Here is a 22,195-nt window from a genome sequence, read left to right on the forward strand (position 1 = left end):
AGGGAGACACTCTTCACACAAGTGTGAGAAGAAAAAATGGCAGTCAGAGACATGGCGGGGAATGGCAGAGAAACTTTAATTTGGAGAGCAGGGGTTACATTTGCAGAAGGCCAATTCCGTGTTAACAGACACACATTGTGAAGCTGGTCTGACAGAGTAAAGGGGGGTCTCTGGACTCCCCATTTCACACCCAGTCAGGGCCACAGCAAAGCACAGATCTGAATCATCAATGTCCAACAAGCTGTCATCTCAAGAATTCTTATCCAGGGGATGTCAAAGAGTGAACCTGAAAGACAGAAGCAGAAAGGTGAGATGTCATGTCCCAATGCCTTCATCTAAACTGTCAAAAGGTGCGTGGGACGGCCACTGAACTCATCCTGAGCACCAGACAGCATTTCAAGCAATGAGCGGAATAAGGCCAGCTGTTTTCACAAGAGCCTGTAAAAGTAGTGTCTGTAAAACAACGCTCATACCTACATTCCAAGCTCACCAAAATGGCAGCAAGTGAGGAGCTGAAGAAACCAGCCTCCAGCCCTCCATCGCAGCACCCTGCCTGCACCAGCACTCACCATCTACACCAGCACTCAGCATCCTGCCGACAGCTCCTCACAAAGCACACATGTCCAATTTGAGGACAGACTCAAGAAAAAAGTCAGGTTTCTCAAAACTTCACAAAGGCCCAGGGTCATTAGAAGTGATTTCTTGTTTACTTAAAGTCAGTTCTTTGGGTAAGATGGGAAGTGGCTGGGCTGCTGCTTCGAGCTGGGTGGACTTCTGACACTAAAACACTTGAACCTGAGACACTAAGGCCAGCCCACAGAGAGAGGAAAAGGCTCAGGAAAGAAAGCGTCTTTGGTAGTATTTTCAGAAACCCAACTCCCAAAGATCAATTCCCTTCTTTTCCAGCGAAGATGTACTTAGCGAGTATTCAAACAAGAGAGGCCTCGGGATTTCTGAAATGTTAGCTCAGTGGACAACTCAAGAGCCCTTTCAACTGTAAATAAAGGCTATCAAAAAACTGCTGCAAACCTCCTCCCTGAGAGTGAGACACCCAAAATGTAAGACAGCTACTGAGAAAGGCAGCAGGAGGTCCCGTCTTTCACCCAGGCAGAGAACTCTGCCATCTGCCCGGCCTGATCTGCAAGGAGAAATAAAAGGGACGATGAAGAACACACTGTCTACAGAGATGAACATGGTAACACCAGGCAGCTCCCCTCCTGGGATGTGCTCTTTCCCAGCATGCTCTCCACTCAGACACTATCTGGACAGCTGCCATCAAATCCATCCATCCCTGGATTCTGATCCCCCAATTAAAACTGAAACTGGGGGTAACATAAATCAAAGACCACTGGGCAGAGTTCAGTCTGAATCACTCTAATGTTATAAGGCCCAGATCGTAACTTCTAAAAATGAAGGACACTCCAGAAATCAACTAGGCTAATCCTCTCATCTTAGAAATGACAAAATAGACCTGGATAGCTTGGAAATTTTACCCAGAGCTGTGCTGTTCAACCTAGTAGCCAGCAGCTACACAGACATATTTAAATTTAGTGCAATGAGGTGCAATTATGGGTTAGGCTGGGGATATAGTTCGGTTGGCAGAGTACTTCTTATGCAGCATGCATGAAACCCTGGGTTTCGTACTTAGCCTCCATAAAACCAGGCATGTTGGCACCTGGCTATAGTATCAGAATCTGGGGAGTGGAGGCAGGAGGATCAGAAGCTCAAGGTCTTCCTTGGCCATATATTGAGTTCAAGGCTAGCCAAGGACTCAGACAAACCTGCCTAAACACATAAAAAGGAAATTAAAATTTAGCTCCTTGGTTAGCAAGTCCCTTTTCAGATATGCATCAATCACGTGACCAGTGGCTACTGTTGTAGGTAGTACAGACTCAGAACAAAGTGCCCACACACAGCCACCCTCACTGGATGACGTCAAGTCTCCCAGTCTGCTTTCCCCTATAGCTCTCCTGTGCTACAGTAATGATGCCTGACTTTGCAGAAACACCTAAGGATCTGTGTCTTCTTATGAACTTCTCTTCAATTTTCCCTTTTAAAAGAAAGCAAGTTTAAGATATTTTAACAAACACAATCTAACAGGAAATATACCATACATATACTATGTATAATATGCATATATGTACTATATTATAGATATTATATTTTACATCATATGTTATATCAATTGTATTTAATACAATTAGTTAAATTATATACTTATGTGTATACATAATCATCACTCAAAAGTTCTTGAAAACAGCGAGCAACACACTGGCCTTTAGGCTCCAGGCATCCACTATGAAGTGCCCACTCAAGTCACTTAGTGCCAAGGACTAAAGTCAGCTGAAATTGGCCAAGGCTGTTTCCTCCGTATAAAGTAGGAGTGCGGTTCTGTCTTCCCAACCACAGGGCAGGCAAAAAAGCTTATATGCACAGACATAAAGGTGCATATGGGAGAAACATGAGCCTAAAACCGTGGGGATGTGGCAGCAGCAAAGCATTTTATAGCTAGTCGGCTCTAACACTGCACATTTTATCTTGAGCAATCCCACTGTGATGTCCACCTTCAGTAACCAGACAGTGGGATGTGAATAAAAAGCAACATCTGGAGGGAAAAGAAGAGAAAGCAAAACCAAATGTCCACAGGACAGTGGCCATCAGCGAAAAGAAGCGGTGACGAAGGCCAAGCTCCTCCCTGTACAGGCAGGGAAACTGAGGCCTGCCACCAGCCCTAAGGTCCCCACCCTCAGGGACCTGGGAGTGCAGTGCAGGGCAGGAGTAAGAGGGATGCAGGGTGTGAGAGGCGTGCATTGTGGACCTGAGAGCCCAGAGACCAGGGTCCCGTGCAGCCCAGTGGGGGCTGCGACTTAGGGTTGAGTCACCAGGGGATGAGGACAGCAACAGAATTCTTAGCACAGATCTGCCTAGCTGAGCCAGGTACAACAGTGACCTCCTGTAGTCAGTCCCACACTCAGGAGGCAAAGGAGTGGATCATGAATTCAAGAGTAGCCTTGGCCACAGAGCAAGACTGTCTCAAACAAAACTGAAAATAAATTTAAAGTAATTTAAAAATAGGGCTGATGAGATGGATCAGTGGGCAAAGACACCTGATAAGTCCAACAAGCTGAGTTCCAGCCCCAGGGCCCACGTGATGGAAGGAGGGAAACCACTCCCATAGGCTGTGCTCTGATCATGTGCCATAGCTGCACAAGTCCACACACAGACACACACACACACACACACACACACACACACACACACACACACACACACACACACACACACGCATGCACGCGCACACACACGTGAATCTAATACATCTGTCTGTCTCTCTAAAAAGATCAAGCACAAGAGTTCAGCTACCAATTAAAGTCAATTAATACTTTTTAACTACTAAAACTAATCATACAGAATTAATCTCACCTTCCAGCCCCCTGAGGAACTGCAAAAAGGTTATAGAACCCACTCATCAACTAAAAAATTAAAGACTGTTAGCAGCAAGAGCTCATTGTTGGAGGCAATAAAGGGTCTAGAATAATGGCAACTGACAAGAAAGGGCAACCCAGTGAATACAACCCTGGGGTGTGCTGAGGGTTCCTAGGTCAGCACTGCCCACTGCTGGCCAGGATGTAAAGCAACCCCTGGGTCAGCATTTCAGCTCACCTGAGCCTCTGCTGCCCTCCTATGACTGGAAAGGAACTAGCTTGTCACTCCTCCAATGTAGTGCACTCTCAGCAAAGGAAGTGTACATCCACTAGGTGGCAGCAGAGCTTAGAGGGTGACATCTGGGCTGTGGCAGATGGTCCCAGCCCCATGGTGTGTAGGCAGCACTAAACGGACTGCGGTGTGTAACTAGGCAAGTGTGGATACTAACATGCACAAACCCACACAGACATACACACATATACATAATTAAAATTAAAAATAGCTTAAAAATTAAAAAAGGAATCTGAAATTGGGTCTGGGAGATGCCTGTAGTAATCCCAGGATGTGGGAGGCAGACAGCGGAGGATCAGGGTCACAGGTCATCCTTCAGTACATACATGTTTGAAGTGACCTTGGACTCCCTGAGGCAAAACAAACAAAAGATTTCTCACAAGGCTCTCTGGATCTCTCAGCTCGTCTTTCTGCAGCCATCTGGAAATAAAAGGATCCTGCACAACACTGAAAACAGCATCCAGTGAGAACGCTACCTGCTCCTCTCGGCTCCTCTAAACCACATGCTTTCTACAGCCTGATGCCATTTTCTTTATCTGCCTTCTCTCCATGGTTTTAAATGTCAGCTTCAAATTAATTACAAATCAGCTACATCACAAATTTCTTAAACATCCAACTCTCAATTGAAAATTAAGAATGTTAGGCAGCAACATGAGAATCTAGTCCCCGAATGTGCTGCCCTATAACCCCACACTTCATTTCACAGGAATAAGGATGTAGACTCCGACAGTGTCTCATAAATAAGTGTTTGCTCACAGCATCCTTCTCTATTGAGTTCTCACTTGGAAACTACGTTTAACACATTTGGCACTGTAAGAATACAGCTAAATTAAAACCATACAGATGGGACAAACAAGCGTGTGGGATAGGGTAGTGCGCGCCAAGTGGAAGGTGTCTGGAAAGCCTGCTGGGCGGTCCCCCAGAGAAGGGGTCCCCACCTTTCCTATGAGCCTATTTCTCCAAAGTGACTGAACACTGCAATCCAAGGCTGGAGGATTCTGCATTCTCTGAGCCCATAATTCCCAGCTGGCCCTGGGCTGTTAATATGATCTGCACTACTCCGTTTCTGCTGAGCCTGCTTTTTTGTCTGCTTTGTCATAATTTTGAAATACAGAGTTCTTGGAAGCCAAGTCCTCCTCCAATCATGACAGCACAGGACATAATTTTCCATGATCTGCTATCTTTCTGAGCCTTGAGAACACCCTTGAAATGTGTTTTGTCCCTTCTTAAATACATACAGTAACTCATCTAGAAAACACCTTCACAAATCTAACCCGAGGTGGTCAACACCGGAGGCTCCATTTTCTAGCTCCACTCAAGCACTCAAAGGAAATGGTTAACTGGTAGGATCTGTGATTCACTCATCACTGCTTCTCCCAGGCACAGTCACCCTGTTCTCCATCCCTCACGGCACTCTGTTCTGATCTCGGCTAATACGCTAATCATGTTATGTTTTAATTACATGTTTATGGGTCTTTTACCTTACTTAAGACAGGGTCTCATGGTGTTCAGGCTGACCTCCAACTCGATATGCAGCTGAGGATGAACTTGAACTTCTAATCCTCCTACTTTAGACTCCTGAGTGCTGGGATGACAGGCATGTCTGGTTTGTGCAGTGCTGGTATTGAACCCTTAGCACTCTACCAAATGAAATACATTACCTGTGTGGTGGTTTGAAAGAAAATGGGCCCCCTTCCCCGATAACGAGATTGATGACTACCTTATATGCCATCCTAGAGCCTTCATCCAGTAGCTGATGGAAGCAGAGGCAGACACCCACAGGTATACACTGAACTAAACTGGAACCCAGTCTCAGAGAGGGAGGAGTGATAAGCAAAGGGGTCAGGACCAGGCTGGAGAAACCCACAGAAACAGCTGACCTAAACAAGGGGGAGCTCATGGACCCCAGACTGATGGCATGGGACTGACCCAGACCCCCTGAACGTGGGTATCAGTAAGAAGGCCTCAGTAATCTATGGGAACTCTGGTAGATCAGTATTTATCCCTGGTGTATGAATGGACTTTGGGAGCCCACTCCACGTGGAGGGATGTTCTCTCAGCCTGGACACACAGGGAGAGGGCCTAGGCCCTGCCCCAGATGATATGACAGACTTTGGGGGTCCCCCATGGAGGGCCTGGGGAGGGGAGGGGGCATGGGGTTGGTAGTGGGGAGAAGGGGAGAGAGAGGAAGCTGGGATTGATATGTGAAGCAGGCTTGTTCCTAATTTAAATAAAAATAAATTTTAAGAAATGGGCCCCATAGGCTCAGAGGGAGTGGCACTATTAAGTGTGGCATTGTTGGAGCAGGTGTGGCCTTATAGAAAGTGTGTCACTGGGGTGGGCTTTGAGGCCTCAGAAGCTCAAGCCAGTCCTAGTGGCTCACTGTCACTTCCTGCTGCCTGTGGATCCAGATGTAGAGCTCTCAGCTTCTTCTCCAGAACCATGTCTGCCTGAAGGCTGCCATGACAAAAATGGACTAAACCTCCAAAACTGCAAGCCAGCCCCAATTAAATGTATTCCTTTGTGAAAGTTGTCATGGTCATGTCTCTTCACAGCAATAGAAACCCTAACTATGACACCCAGCCTTTTTTCTTTTGTTTTTGTTTACATGTTTTGAGCTATAGGTCTCAACTGTTCACTTTTAAAGGTATTTTCCTTTCCTTGCATTCCAGTAATAGGCACTGACCAGGGATGAGGGAAGGATGGAGAGCAGATCAGGTCTCCAGGGACTGAAACTGTATTAGGATGGTTCTCAAATGTTTTCAATGACTAAAGCATCCCAGCAAGTTACCACTACCTAAAATGGAAGTTTTACCTGAACAAACAGGATTGTTTTCAGGGTGGATTCATGTGCCATTTCAAGCAAGTGACTATTCCTGCTAGAAAACGAAATGCAGGCACCGGCACATCACTGCATGCCCTCAGCCATGCGTCACTCAGGTGAGAGTCCTGATACTCTCAGTACAAAAACACAGGTTTCTATGTAGTGTGCAGTGAGATTGGTCCTGAGATTTTCCCCCAAAAGGTTACTATTTTCTAAGATTCTCTTCTCCTACCACCTAGAAACAATAATCCTAATCTTTATGATGCAAAGACAAAGGAAAGAGCACAAACTTTCATTGGTGAGTTACACAAGCACCAGGCCAAAGAATCAATAGACAGAGGCTACTCTCTACAACCACACAACTCTGCAGCTGGAGGAGCTACTGGGCTGTTCTGGGCCCCTTTTCTCATACAAAAGGAACAAGGATAAAAGGATATGTGTATGAAAAAAAAATCCATGTACCTATCACAGCTTTAAGACTAACTCAGAGGTGTGAATGAGAATGGCCACAGGCTCGTATGTTTAAACGCTTCCACCAGGAGTTGGAACTGTTTGAGAAGGATCAGGAGGTGTGGCCTTGTTGAAGAAGGTATGTCACTGGGAGTGGCCCTTAAGGTTCAAAAGCCCATACCATTTCCAGTTAGCTCTCTGCTTCATGCTTGTGGCTCAAGATCTAAGTTCTCAGCTTCAGATCCAACACCAAGTCTGCCTCCCTGCTGCCATGATTCCTACCATTACAATCATGGACTCAAACCCTTTGCAAACATGAATATCACTTTCTTCTATAAGTTGCCTTTGTCATGATGTCTTACCACAGCAAGAGGAAAGTAACTAAGACAAGAGGAGAGGGTAAAAGAAGTCATACAACCTATGAAGGGGGTAGGGTGGAGAGGCTTTCAGTTGTATAAAAGGGACCTAGGCCCACTTTTGTTTTTCTATCAGTATTCTGTAACATTTGTTTGAGGGGCGGGAATGGCTTTAGTGCCCAACATGGAATGAAGCAAATAAACCAAATGCTATCAGTCTGTTCCAAATCTCCTCCCATTTGGGATCCATACTAGTTAAGTACCAACTGTCACTTATTCACACTACTCTGATGCCTATCAGGTAACAATGGCCACATTTAACAACAATGGCTATCAAAATTAGAAAAATTTTCAAGAACAAATCTAAAAGAAAAACCTGCAATGTATCATTCTTCAAAAACCTTTGGGTATACACACCTGAAATCCCCGAAGGCAGGAGGCTGAGGCAGGAGGCTTGCAAGCTTGAGACTGGCCTGGGCTACATAGATAAACCCTGCCTAAAACAAGAAAAATAAAGGAAAAGTTTTAAATTTTGAATTAATTTCTTTCATAGTTACTAGTAAAATACATTGTATTAAGTACGTTGTATTCTGTGCCTTAATGATCTGCAGGATACTAAGAATACGACTGTTGAGAACAGCAGGCTGATGGCCATGCTGATAAAACCCACTTTGAACCTCCAGGAAATTCTGCAAACATCTCACAGCACTCTGAGAACTCATCCAACTAGGAGCAGAGCCAACCTCCTCTAATTTCACCTGCTAAAATCAACACAACAGGGCAAGGGCTGTGATCACCACTTACGTTCTGCCAATCTCCAACTCCACAACTAAGGAAATGGGAGCAGTTCAGCCAACGAAGTTCATGACGACAAGGTGCAGGATAGTGCTGGCAAAGAGGAAATCAGCAAAGGCTCGCTCTGGAGAGATGCCTTGGAAATCCGCCTTGTTCTGGGGGTTGATCTGTATTCTCAAGCAAACTGGGTAAGAAACAAAACACAAAAATCACTATTCTAGAAGTATAAAACAAGTGATTTCTAATCAGTATACAAATACATCCCATGAAGAAAATTCCCCCCTAACAAAACGAATGTACCTATACACCCAAAAGGCATACACAGGAATGACTCCTCCAGTGTGCGCCAAGCTAAAAACATTTAATGTCTATTCACAGTACAGAGGGGAGACCATAGTGCATGTAAACAGAGAAATACTACATAGCAATGAAAAGGAACTCCTGATAGATACAAGCTGAATAAACTGCATGACATGTTAGGCACCATAATCCAGACATAGAGAGTACATGCTACGTGATTTCATACATACAGAACCTTAAAACTAGACAAAACTGGTGGCACACACCTGCAGTCCCAGAACTCGGTGGGGGAGAGGGAAAGTGAGAACTCCCACAAGTTTGACACCAGTCTGGGCTACAGAGTTAATTAAGATCCTGTCTCAAAAAAAGCAAAATAACAACAAATAAACTAGGCAAAATAAGTCAGGACAGTGGTTCTCATCTTTCATGGACAGAGAGGAACCCTACATGGTATGACAGTGTTCTCTGCCTTGATCTGGGGCGTAGTTAAATCAGAGAATTTAAAAACTCGTCCCAAGCTAGACAACAGTGCAGCACACCCGTAACCCCAGCACTTCCCAGGCAGATGGAGGAGGGGAACCACTCAGTGTCACCCTCCACTCCACAGCAAGCTCAAGGTAAACTGTCTCAAGAAACAAACTAAAAATAGGGCTGTGAGATAGCTTACTGGTAAAAAGCACTTACCAACAACTCTGATGGCAAGCATACACACATATAATAAATAAAAACTGCAAAAACTAAACGAAAAATGTATCAAATTATATACTTTTGCAATGTTTTTGTTTGGTTGGTTTTGGTTTTTTGAGACAGGGTTTTTTTGTTTGTTTGTTTTTGTTTTTGTTTTTGTTTTTGTTTTTTGTGTCTGTGTGTGTAGCTTTAGCTACTGTAGACCAGGCTGGCCTCGAACTCACTGAGCTCCGTCTGCTTTTGCCTCCCAAGTGCTGGGATTAAAAGCATGTGCCACTACCGCCTGGCTCTCTTTTACAATCTTAACTATTATTTATTAAAGGAAAAATAAAGGAGAAAAATGATACCCCAGAGTTATGCTAAAACCCTAAAAGCTCTTTTAATCTAGTTGACTTCAAGGTGTCTAATTACACCTACATGGGGCAATAGATACAGTAGTAACAAAAGTTGGGCTGAATGACAGCCCTATGAAATACTAAACATTTCTACAAGAGGCATGCATAATAAATGGAAGAGATTATGAATACAGCTGCTCTCCCTTGCAGACCTCATACTGTAAATAACTACCTTTGATAAAGTTCTAGTAGCTGCTTATCCATCTCAAAAGACTGTGGAAGACCCACACAAGACTCCTGACAGTGATCTCTCCCGCCACATTTCTGTATCCCTCAAGTCTCTTAACAAGGCAGCAGCCAGTCACCCAGACATGAAAAGCAGCTCCAGGGGTATTCTCTGATCAAATACCTTTATGGCTGTGATAAATAATCACACCTGCTTCAGGCTAGCACCCACTCCAGCATTAACAAAGCAGCAGCCACTCAAAGGAGAGATATATCAGACTAGTGCTCCAGAGTTCATCACCATAGCAACAGTTTTCATCACCCTAAGCACAGAAACACCACGAAAGTGCAATGATCTTAATGAAGGACACTGACTGAAGTAAGGGATCCACTTAAAATCTTGCCATGAAAGGTTGGGCTAGACCATCTTTTGGGGAAAGCAACTGGCAATCCTACTTAACACTTAAAATGTTTTTATCTTTTAACTAATGAATGTGTCTTACAAAACATAGTATGTTTGTAAATTTGAAAGAAAAAAGAAAAAAAGGAAATGTTCCAAATGTCATCAAAGGGAATAATTATACTTCAGACCTGCAATGAAATCCTATGCAATTATTCAGAATCAGGTAAATGACTTTTACTGAGTAAAAAGAAGCCAAAAGCACTGACTCATTCCAGGTCTCTTTTTGTTATGTGTCTATATATGGTATATATATATGTTGTATATATGGTATGTATATGTTCATGTGTGCATGTGCATAAGGGTAGGTGCACACACACACACACACACACACACACACACACACACACACACACACACACACACGTGTAGAAACCAGAGGTTGAATTCAGAAATCTTCCTCATTCACACCCCACAAAGTTTTTTTTAAAGATTTGTTCTCTCTCCTCTCTCTCTCTCTCTCTCTCTCTCTCTCTCTCTCTCTCTCTGTGTGTGTGTGTGAGTATGTGTGTCTGTGTGTCTGTGTGTCTGTGTGTCTGTGTGTCTGTGTGTGTCTGTGTCTCTGTGTGTTTCTCTGTATGCTGTCTCTGAATGACCTGTATATACAGGGCTCCCGGAAGCCAGAAGAGGGCATTGGATTCCCTGGAGTTGTAGTTACACAAAGCTGTGAGCCTTGGATGTGGGCCCTGAAAACCAAACTCAGATCCTTTGGAAGAGCAGAAAGTGGTCTTAACCACTGAGCCATCCCTCCAGCCCACCCACTTTATTTCTTGAGGCAGGGTCTCTCCCTGAACCTGAAGCCCATGGATTCAGTTGGGTTTGCCGGCCAATGAACTTCTCCCAGCTTGGGCTACAGACATATGTGGCATGCCCACCTTACCTTTTCCTGTGAGTGCTGGGGGCCCTAACTCAAGCCCTCATGCTTTTGCAGCAACTGCTCTCTGCCTCAGGCCCCATATTGCTCTTTCTAAAACTTTAACTTTTACATATAATTATTATGTTTTATATCTTTTATATATAAATATTCGATTACTTGGTTGCAATCTAACAAAAATTCTAGAGAAAAAGATACAGAACTATTAACAGCAATGGGATAGAAAGTGAAGTAGTGTTTGGAGTAACTATAAGGGAACAAGAGAAAAGCTCTGTGAAGGTGGATACAGCCATGGACTGATGCTAACCCTAAACCAACCACAATAACTCAAATAGAGTAACAGCGCACAAATCAACCCCACAAGCATCCAACGTACCTCAGAGGTCATCCAGACCCCATTTTTGAAAAAAATGTTTATTCTGTGTGTATAGATGGACGTCTTGCCTACATGTATATACATGCATCACATGTCTGCCTGGTGCCCAGGTTAGTTAGTAGATAGCATTAGATCCCCCAGCACTGGGGTCGCATGAATGGGTGTGAGCCACCATGTGTTTGCTGGGAATGGAACCTGGGTCCTCTGGAAGAGCAGCCAGTGCTAAATGCTGAGTGCCATCTCTCCTCCTCTCCCAACACCCCACTGATGCATAAAATGCCTAAGCCAGCTGAGTTTTTTGTTGTTGTTGTTTTTTTTTTCCAACATGACACAAACTAGAGTCAGCTGAGAGAAGAGAACTCAGCTGGAAAATTACCTCCACCAGAATAATCTATGGGCATGTCTTTGGGGGCATTTTCATTCCTTTTATAAAAAAATGTCTTATGTCTATTTACCATTGTGTGCCTGGTGCCCTAGGAGGCCAGAAGAACATGTCAGACCCTCTAGAAGTGGAGTTACAGACAGTTGTGAGTAGCCATGTGGATGCCAGGAATTGAACCTGGGTCTCCTGGAAAAGCAATCAGTGTTTCTTAACTGTTAAGCTGTCTCTCCAACATTTTTTTAACTAATGATTGATATGAGAGGACCCAGACCACTGTAGGCAATGCTACCCCTACGCAGGTGGCCCTGGGTTGTATAAAAAGAAGCAAGCTGAGCAAGCCATGGAGAGCAAACCAGTTAACAGCAGTCCTACATGGTCATTGCTTCAATTCCTAACTCCACGTTCCTGCTTTGCCTTTCCTTGATGATGAGCAATAACATGTAAGCCAATAAGCCCTTTCCTCCCCAAGTTGCATAGTGTTTATCACGACAATACAAAGCAAAGCAGGACACCGTCTTAGAAGTGGTAGGAGACAGGTGTGCTGGAAGGAGCCTCCAAGAATAACCTGGGAAGTTTTCTAAAGGCTACTTACCATGTCCAGGGTCAGAAAAGCTGCCCCATGAGAATTACACCCCTCCAGAACCTGTGTTACCCATAAACATGTCACATTCCTCAGCTGCTTTGGACACAAGAAAGGTAAAGAAGCATGCTTGCTCCGGAAATGAGCCTTCAGTGTCTCCCTGAGTACTTCCAAAGATGGAAAACGACTAACTCCTGAGCAGCCAGTTCCCTCCCAGCAGTTCTATTTCATCTATCTCCTTAAATGCTCATTTGTTCAGCAAAATATTTATCAAGCATCATTCTAGATGCTGGGAATGTGGCACAGAGCCAGACAGACAGGAGTCTGGCTCCCAAGGAATTTACAGTCTGTGGAGACAAACACAAGTGTTTCCAGTCACAAGTCAGCAAACAAACAAAAAAATTCTGGGCAGGGTACACACTGTGAAGAAAATGGAGCAGGATAAGAAGACTAGAAAGTTGTCTTTTTTAAATGCTCCTAAAGCCCTTGTTTGAAGGCTAAAGAGCCAGCCGCATAAAGATCCAGGACTGAGCAACCAAACAGTAAATCAGTCTTGACACGTCTTCGGCATAACAAGTCAGAGACACCAAATATCGGTGAGCAGAAGACTCAGGAAAGAGTCTGGACTTAGTTAAAGGGTCTGAGAAGCTGCACGACATAAATGACTCAGTCTCTAAAGGTTACAACTGCACCGTGAAGAATGGTTTGTAGGACTAGAGATGAATGGCTAAGGAACTGAAGAGCTCAAGGTTAAGGAGATAAAAAGAGGCAGAAATGAGAGAGACTGAGTCACTATATAGTCTGGAGATGACAAAAGCTTGCTGGTGAAATGGATGTGGGAGTCAAGAGAAATGATGGGATCAGAGAGACCTCTTGACTATCTGGCCGAGCAGTTTACCCAAGGTTGACACTGTACACTGCTGGTGAAGAAGCAGATGGCTGGGCAGGGAAGGTTCTATTTGGGACATATACACTTGAGAGACAAGACAGACATCAAGAACAGAAAGCAAGTCAGGGACTGGATTTACTAATTTGGAGAGGTTCAAACTAAAAACATAAATAACATGGTAATTGCACACATACACATGGAACTTAAATTCACCTATGGAAAGAAATGCAAAATGAAACAGCAAGCACAGCAGGGAGGGAAAGGCAGGTGAGAAGGAGTAAGGAGGAGGCAACCACAAGAGTGTGGAGAAGCCAGAGTTTCACTCAAAGAAGAAGCCAACTGAGCTAATTGCTGAGCAGGGAGGTAAGGTGAGGCAGATGGCTGACCCACAAGGCAACATGGCAAGATAGTTAGAAATGGTAGAGGCAGACCACCACAAGAGCACTGAGGAATAAAGGGGGAAAGGCAGAAACAGCAACTATTCTCTCAAGAAGTACGGGGATGGAGAAGAAACAGATGGTTGGTAGGAGTGCCTGGGGTCAAATGGAATTATTTTGTTTGTTTGAGACAGGGTCTCTATACAGGGTCTTGCTGGCCTGAAACTCACTGTAGACCAGTCTGGCCCCAAATTCACAGAGATCCTCCTGCCTCCCCGAGCACTAAGATTAAAGTATGTACCACCGTGCCTGGTTCAACTTTTTCAAATTAAATAGTATTAGAGAATATCTAAAAGATAAGGATGATCTGACAGAGAGAAAATCCATGGTGCTGAATGAAGGGATAATTGCAGAAGTTGCTCAGCCAACAAGAGGAGACAGTTCCTCTGAATAAGTGGAGGAGCTGGCAGATGACACAAGAGGGACACCACATACCATAGTGGGAAGCAGTGAGACAGCATAAGGCAGGCAGTCTGCAAGTCAACAGAAGATGAAGATGCTCCTGGCTACTTTCACTTTGTTAGTAAAAAACTAAAATACAATATAAACTATGAATACAGGCAAAGAAATGGAGAAAAGCGTGAGAAGTTGCAAAGCACATTTTGGGGAAGTGAAAATATAAGGGACACACTGCAGGACCACTGGAAGGGCTGGGGAGCCCACCAGGCTCCCATCCTCACCAGCACCACTCCCAGTTACCTGTCTACATCTCTCTTCAATCTGTAAGAATAGGGACCACATCTGTGTGCCTTGCAGTTGAATCTGCAGCACCCTAGTAGAGAGCCTGGCAAACAGAGCTCGATGTTCCTTAAATTAAGACATGTCACAATTCAACAGGCACAGTGCTAACCAAGGGTGCAGACGTGAAAGCACCTGCCCTCACCTTCCAGAGGGCAGACAATCAACAAATGCAGCCTAATGGAGAAGTCCCATCTCTCCTCTTCCTTAACGCCCCCACCCCACCACACTCCCATCACACACACAGGGTGAAGCAAGAACACAAGGGGCCTGGGTCTGCTGGGAGTCAGGAACAGCTCTCCATAGGGAGGAAGCACTTGAATTGAGAGGTGTAAGACAGCCAAATAAAGGTACAAGAGCTGACCTCAGTGCTCCTGGAGTGGCAGGTAACTTTCTGGCACTGAAGGACAAAGGACAGAGGCAGAGATGAAGAGGGGGGGATCAATGAGACCAGCTCCCAAGACAGCCTATGTGTCATGAAAAAAACGAACAAAACAAAAACTCTATTTTGGGAACCACAGACAAACATGGTTAAGCAACACAAACTTGTAAACAAATCAAGCTAAACAAGATGCCAGAGGCTGCACAATCAGGAAGCAGCCTGAGGTACCGAGAATAAAAAAGTAGTGATGGATAGGACATTTAGAAACTGGACAATCAGCCATGAAGTTGGCAAACTCCCAATCTCCTGGTCAGCAGCTTAGAGGGACCCACAAACCTAACAGACACTCCCTAAAGCTGCCAGACCCCAATCCACATAAGCCAATGCCTCCCTTGAGACAGAAAACACTCTGGACTAGTCTCCTTGTCTCGAAAATCAAACTCGTTTTGGGAGTTCTTAACTGGGAGCACAAAACTTAATTTTGTAAATGTCTTAAATTTATTGTGTGTGCAAGTGCATGTGTTAGGTGTACGAATGTGGCGCGTGTGTGTGTAGATAAACATGCCTGTGTGTGTGTGTGTGTGTGTGTGTGTGTGTGTGTGTGTGTGTGTGTGTGTGTGTGTGTGTGTGTGTATACTTTCAGAGGCCAGAAGCCACTGGGTGTCCTGTGTGTGTGCTCGATCACTCTCTCTCCCCCTCACCCCCATCCTTTGAGACAGGGTCTCTCACTGAACCTGAGCTGCGAGCCAGCAAGACTCAGCAATCCTCTTGATTCCATCCTGCTGCCAGCCCTGGGGAACCAGGCATGTGTGTCATGCCTGGCTTGTGACACAGATCTGAACTCAGACCTTCATGCTTGTTCTGCAAGCACACTAACCTACTAAGCTATTTCTCCAGCTACCAAACTCTGTTTTTTTCAAAAGGCAAAACTGTTTCCTACTTTTGAGAACAGAAAGACCAAAGTTGTGAAGTGACTTAAAACAATTTCACAGACTGGGGATAAAGCCGCAGGTGGAGTGTTTGCCTACTAACACTTATTTTTAGCCATACTTATAAGAACAGACTTAGCTATTCCCCACTTACTCTCCCTAAGTAGTACTTGAAATGAGCAGATTTCAGTTAGGTTAAAAAAAGGAAACTAAGAAGGCTGCCAACACTGGAATGTTAACTCAGAAGCGACAGATGTCCTTCCTCTAGTAAGAGCTAACCATAAGATAAAGAGTCAGCTTCGAGAATGAAATAGGAAAGGAAAATTACTCCCTTGAGGTCCTTTTAAAAACCTGATTACTATACTGTTGAACAAGCTCATCCTGGTGGCCAGTCACCTCAGTTCCCTTCCTAAGACCCTTCCTAAGTCACTCAGCCATGGGGACACAGCAGACACCACTGTGTCTTAGTAGGCTTTTAAAAGTTTGATGGCGCAGCAGGGCATTGGTGGTGCATGCCTTTAATCCCAGCACTTGGGAGGCAGAGGCTGGTCTCCAGAGCAAGTGCCAGGACAGGCTCCAAAGCTACAGAGAAACCCTGTCTGGGGGGGAGGGGGGGGAGTTTGATGGTAGCATTCTAAACTGATTTAAAATATACTGACCAATTTCCAAAGAGGAAATGTGCACATGCAAAAGGAATAACCAGTCAAGCATGAAGAGAATCAAGCTAAAGAGCATCCTCCTCCAAATCATACAACTTAGATCAACTTCAGGTCTATCCTTTACTTCCAGAAAAAGAACTATTGTTGGATGGTAGGTTTGTACTTTGTCGGCAGCCGTACAGCCTAGTCTCAGATCAGCATATGACTACCTGACCAACAGGCTTCCTTGGTGCAACGCACCAAGACTCTTACTTGTCGAGGACACTGGACAGTGTAAGAATTTGTAAAATTCATGCACCTTGCAGGCTCTTTTCTCTCTCATTATATTATTGATTCTTTCGGCAGTTTTTAGTTTTACTTTGTCAGTCACAATTGCAATAGCTGAGCTCTATGTATAGAATAAGGTTCTGCAGGGGATGGGAAGGTGTTTGGGGGGAAACATACAAGGAACAATAGAGGCTTTCATAATGACTACGCTGTATTCCTTAAAATATGATTTATTTCTTAAAAGTCAAAAATAGGAACCAATAATAAAGCTGTTCATGTAACCCTGGTAAGAAAAACTGTGTTTAAGTATAAATAAAGAGGGCTCGAGCTATTCGGGACCACTGGAGTGCAATCCACTTGGTAGTCAGAAGCTCTCCTTGCTCCAATGCTCCTTCCCCACCTCAGGACCTGAACCTGAGCCAAGGCTGGACTACGGAAGTACTTTCATTTATTATTTACTTAGAGGGAGTGTACATGTGGAGTCGAGAGAACAATTTGCAGGAGTTGGTTCTTTCCTTCCATCATGCAGGTCCCATGAATAAAACTCAGTGGCTCTCAGGCTTGGTGACAGGCACCTTCACCCACTGAGACAACTCACCAGCCCATGTTGTCATTTTTAATTCTCAGATGATCTCCTACAATAATTTGGTCTGTCATCTAAAGCTCCAGCATTTAACACCACTTGGTCTAACCTAATTAGCAATTACTTGGTTTAACTAATTAGCAATTAAGTCCAACCTAATTTCCTGCAACATCCCTTCACAGTCAAACTGTCCCTTCCATTCTCTTCCAACAAAACATATAGAAAAGTAAAAAAACAAAAAACACTTCAGCAGGTATATGATTTCCTGTCTCAACAATATGAACAAAGGCCAAACATGCAAATTTCAGATTTTTCATTAAAACAAGTTATGGCAATGATGGAGGCTACCAAGAGGTTAGATTTAGTAAACTTAATGCTGCCAAAAGAAACATGGCAGCCAGGCTGCTGGAACAGGTCTTTAATCCCAGCACTCAGAAAGTAGAGGTACACGGAACTCTGTGAGTTCAAGGTCAGCCTGATCAGTTCCCTGTCAGCCAGGGCTACACACTGAAATCCTCTTTCAAAAAAGGGATGGATGGATGGATGGATGGATGGATGGATGGATGGATGGATTTGAGATTTTACCTCAGTAGTAAAATGCCCCTACGTTCACAGTGGGAGAGGAGTATGCAAATGATAACTTTCTGCAGCAATGATGAATTATCAGAGATCCTTTTTCTTTTTTCCTTGAATCCACTTTTCTTTCTCTCATTCTATTGCCTGTTACCTGAAAGATTTGAAAATCTCACTGATATCAATCTCACTACTGATTATGTGCTCACTGCTAATAATGTCCTCGCTACTAATAATGCCCTCACTGCTGACACCAGTCTCACTACTAACTGTTCTTTTGGTAACCAGTCTATCCAATAACAAGTCATACAGCTCCCACTGGAACCTGACAACTTTAGCTTTAACAGGCACAAAAACAGGACTTGGGAGCTGGAGAGATTTCTATCTCAGTTGGTAAACTGCCTGCCTCAAAGTAAAATGACCTGATGGTTCAGATGCCCAGCACCCAAGTAAAACCTGGTATGGTGGTACTCACATCTGTAACTGTGGATCTGGAGAGAATGGGAGGGGGGACAGACAATTCACTACACAACAGAAAGACACCCCCCCTGGAGCTCTCTGGCCAACCAGCCAGTCCAATCTAGCCATGAATGCTACTGCTTGTTGACCTCCATACATGCATGCGTGCACAGACATGTACAAAACACTGTATATACACAGACACCCACAAAAATATTTTTGAAAGAAAAAAATTTTTAAAAATCAGTATTTGGGCCGGGCGTTGGTGGCGCACACCTTTAATCCCAGCACTCAGGAGGCAGAGGTGGATCTCTGTGAGTTCAAGACCAGCCTGGTCTACAAGCTAGTTCCAGGACAGTCTCCAAAGCCACAGAGAAACCCTGTCTGTAAAACAAAAAAGCAAACAAACAAAAAAATCAGTACTTGGTATAAGCAAAGTCACAGGAAGGAAGGAAGGGAGGGAGGGAGGGAGGGAGGGAGGGAGGGAGGGAGGAGGAAGGGCAGGCGGGAAGGAAGAAAAAGCCAAACTCTCTGGCTTTATCACATTAATTTAACTTTTTAACAGAGCGTTCTTTTCTACGTAGTCCTGGGAAGCCAACGTTACCCAGAGGCTGATGAAAATGAGTTGGCTTCAACAGGAGAAGGCTTATTTTGAATCAGCTTTCAGCCCCACCCTGTTCCTATACTTCCATAACTAGAGGCAAAAATAAAAATTAAAAAAAAAAAAAAGAGGTTCTCAGCCAAGTTCTTTCCCCTGGTTGGTTAATAAAATCGTCCTGAAGTGAAGAGGTTTGTCAGGTCTGGCTGATGGTGCTAACATATCCCAATGGCTAGTGTGCAGCCTCGAGAAACTGAACCAAAATCCAAATCCAAAGACTACTGAAGGAGCTAACTTTGCAGCTCCAGCTCTGACAGGGCACGAGTCATGATGTCCAGAGGCCTACTTAAGTTCTGAAAAGTAAAATTATCTCCAGTGTGCCTGAGCTAGCAGTGTGAATGTGTCCATGTATCATGAGATCTATGTTAAAGAGGTATCACTGTAAGTCAAGTGTCCAGAGAAGTCCAATGCTATAGTCTGTGACTAAACCAGCTTTAATTCGCTGAGGGGGGGGAGGCAACAGCTAATAAACCCCCCCCAAAACACTGCCGACCATAATACACGTCGTAGCTAACATTCCTGAGCCAAACCTGTTCCCAGTTTTCACTCAATTCCATGGGACAAGAAAGATCAGACTTCGGATGAAATTCATGGAAGTAATCCTCATTAAATCTGGAAGTATACAAGATTAGCAAATTCGGAAAGCCAGAAAGAAAAGCTAACACACAATTGTGTGGGGGGAAAAAATTGAATTCGGGGACAATGAGGAAAACAGGGGCACATCATCGCCCCCCACACACACACAAAGTGAGGGGGCAACAAAAGAGCCAGCATCCACTGAATAGCGTCATGAGCAATCACCAATATTTATATCCCTATACCTGCCTTCCCCTGGATGGAGTAGGGATTAGACCAAAGGTGACAGAAGCGGCTCGGGGTTGGCTTTTTCATTTAAGGGTCTATCAACTTTAAACTTGTATTAAAGCTACATCAAAGTTAAGAATGGGATGTTTCTTTAGAGCAGTATTAACTGCGGTGAATCACCAGAAGAGAGTTTCCTCACATCTTCAGTTCCAGCTCCTAGGCATTAGAAACGTGACAACATTTCTGAGCCTGTTTCCTGGATCCCAAGAAAAGAAGTATGCCTGACTTCACAGGCGACAGACAGCCATCTGCAAACTACCAAAGGGCACTGTGAGGACGGAGCTGCGCGCCAAAGTGGAGAATTATTACCAGGACACAGAATCATTACCCGCTAGGATGAAGCTGCCCACACAGGAGATGAAGCCGGAGAGGAACGAGTTGAAGGGGAAGGTGCCCACGAGGAGACAGTAGCCGAACTGCAGCGCCCCGGTCAGCAGTATATAAAGGAGATAGGCGTCCAGCAACTTCAGCCGCTGGGGAGTGGAGCTCAAGTACTCCTCCAGGAACCGCGAGATGACCGACACCACCGAGGCCGACATGACGAACGCGGGACACTTCGGATACCGGACGGGCACAGGGAACGCGGTTCGCGCGTGCGCACTGGAGGGCCCTGGCCACGCCCACGCAGGCCTATAGGTCGACCTTGGCGCGTCACAATGAGTGCGCAGACGCAGATTGCATCTCTACGCTGAGAACTACAGCCGGAAATAGATTAACGCGCCTGCGTGGGGGCTTCTCGGCGCTGGAGACGTGTACTATATCCTTATTTCCGCCCCGCGTTTGATGACGCCCACTGTTGCCCTGGCGACGAGATTTGTAACAGGAACAGGGGTTAAGGTTTCACCGCCGACAGCGTAGCTTACCAGAGAGTTCCGACTCTCTGATTCCCCCTGTCCTCAGTGGTCAAAAGTGAGAATCAGCTTTAGAGACCAAGCTGGCGGTCTAGGGATCCAACCTGCCTGGCCCTAATTCTCTTTAAAAGCTCTGTTTGCAGATGACAAATTTGCCTAATGACAAATCGTTAGAGCAGGTCAAGTTCCCCCGCAGTGAGAACTATGCTTATCCCAGGCAAGCGCCGGTTTACACTGGCGGATGAGGGTTGACCTCTACAGGATCCTGAACTAGAAGGCCGGATCAGGCCCAACAAAGAACCCAAGCCAGCAGGTATTCGACAAACGTTTGCAGGGTACCAACAAGGACCAATAACGTGTGGGTTAAGTTATAGGGACATTCCGGTTAATCAAACAGTCATTGTCTAATAAGGGAGGTAGTCACTTGTGGGTAGAGTGCAGGGTCAGAGTCAGCAGCAATCCGTCCCAAACTGATGTCTTAAATCTGTTGTAATATCCCGAGATGGCAACGTTGAAACGCTCGCAAGAGCACGTCTGGTTCAACCCAACCCTCTCCAAATCATTTTATAAAAAACGAAGTGAAAGTTTGAGGTTTTAACTTAAGAAAACTTAAGCTCTGCCTTCTGGTTTGCATTGCCTTTACAAGTTCACAATAACCAGACCTTCTAAACATAGTATCTCTCACCTTTCAGTTGAAAACTCTACCTGCTAGATAAATGAGCAAAATTTCTAAAACAGAAACTTAACAACATTCCCTTGTCCCTTGTTACTTGTATTTAGCCTGGAAATACTCAGCACCACAATCCTTTGATAAGTAAAGAGCCTCTCATAGGTTCCAGTGAATCAACTGTGTCCTTGGAAAGCCTTAGTCTGTTAGGAGAGGTAAATCTATATCCACAACAAACGAGATTGCACTGCTTGAGAAATTTAGCCTCAGTGCTTTGTGTTCCTGTAGAGCAGGTGAGGAAGAATAGCCAGACTGATTCCTATTCCCTGTAATATAGCATGCATCTGCAATTGAACCTTTCTCCCTGTCTTATCACAAGTAGGAGAGCAGACTCCTCTGCTATTCAACCTAAAACCAAATGGACCAAGTGGCTGCTTTTAATCATCCAATGATAAATTCCTCAAGAAGTTTCCATACCACTCTAGCTCCTTCCAGCACTGGTTTAGCCTTTGAACAGTGTCAACTACCACTGTTAACATCTCCATAGGAACTCCCTAGGAAGACAGAATCAGCACAAAACATTACATATTGACACAAACATCACCATTCTGAGACAACACCTTTCTGATATAATGAACTAAAAGTTTTCTCAGCTACCTGACTTAATAAGAAAAAAGTTTTGTTTTGTGTTCAATGTATGAACTTAGCGAAGCTGTCAATAGGAAATCATACTACTGTTGGCTTTAAGTTGTGTGAGTCAGAACATTAGTATGTGTAAAAGTTCATGGTCTGAGTAGTAGATAAAAGTGCAAATTCCAGAGTCAGACAAAGATGCTTTTGAATTGATTCCACCTACGATTTATTATCTAATCCAAGCC

The 22,195-nt window shown here is 44.5% G+C and overlaps 1 protein-coding gene across 2 annotated transcripts; it reads right to left on the reverse strand.

Annotated features, from left to right (window-relative positions):
* Positions 1-52: 52 nt before the first annotated feature.
* Dad1 (defender against cell death 1) lies at positions 53-20,401 on the reverse strand. 2 transcript variants are annotated; one of them, XR_004772392.1, is made up of 4 exons: positions 20,128-20,401; positions 8,152-8,326; positions 7,765-7,844; positions 53-286 (listed from the first exon to the last, which is right to left on the reverse strand). XR_004772392.1 is itself a non-coding variant. In XM_027390669.2 (3 exons), the coding sequence occupies exons 1-2, from the start codon at positions 20,336-20,338 to the stop codon at positions 8,196-8,198; spliced, it is 342 nt and encodes a 113-aa protein (XP_027246470.1). In that variant the 5' UTR covers positions 20,339-20,398; the 3' UTR covers positions 53-286; positions 8,152-8,195. The 2 variants fall into 2 exon arrangements, 1 of the variants encoding a protein (XP_027246470.1); XM_027390669.2 differs by lacking the exon at positions 7,765-7,844 and having other exon boundaries at positions 20,128-20,398.
* Between the last annotated feature and the right edge of the window lie 1,794 nt (positions 20,402-22,195).

The sequence above is a fragment of the Cricetulus griseus genome, assembly GCF_003668045.3.
Source record: "Cricetulus griseus strain 17A/GY chromosome 1 unlocalized genomic scaffold, alternate assembly CriGri-PICRH-1.0 chr1_1, whole genome shotgun sequence".
NCBI classification, from domain to species: Eukaryota; Metazoa; Chordata; class Mammalia; order Rodentia; family Cricetidae; genus Cricetulus; species Cricetulus griseus.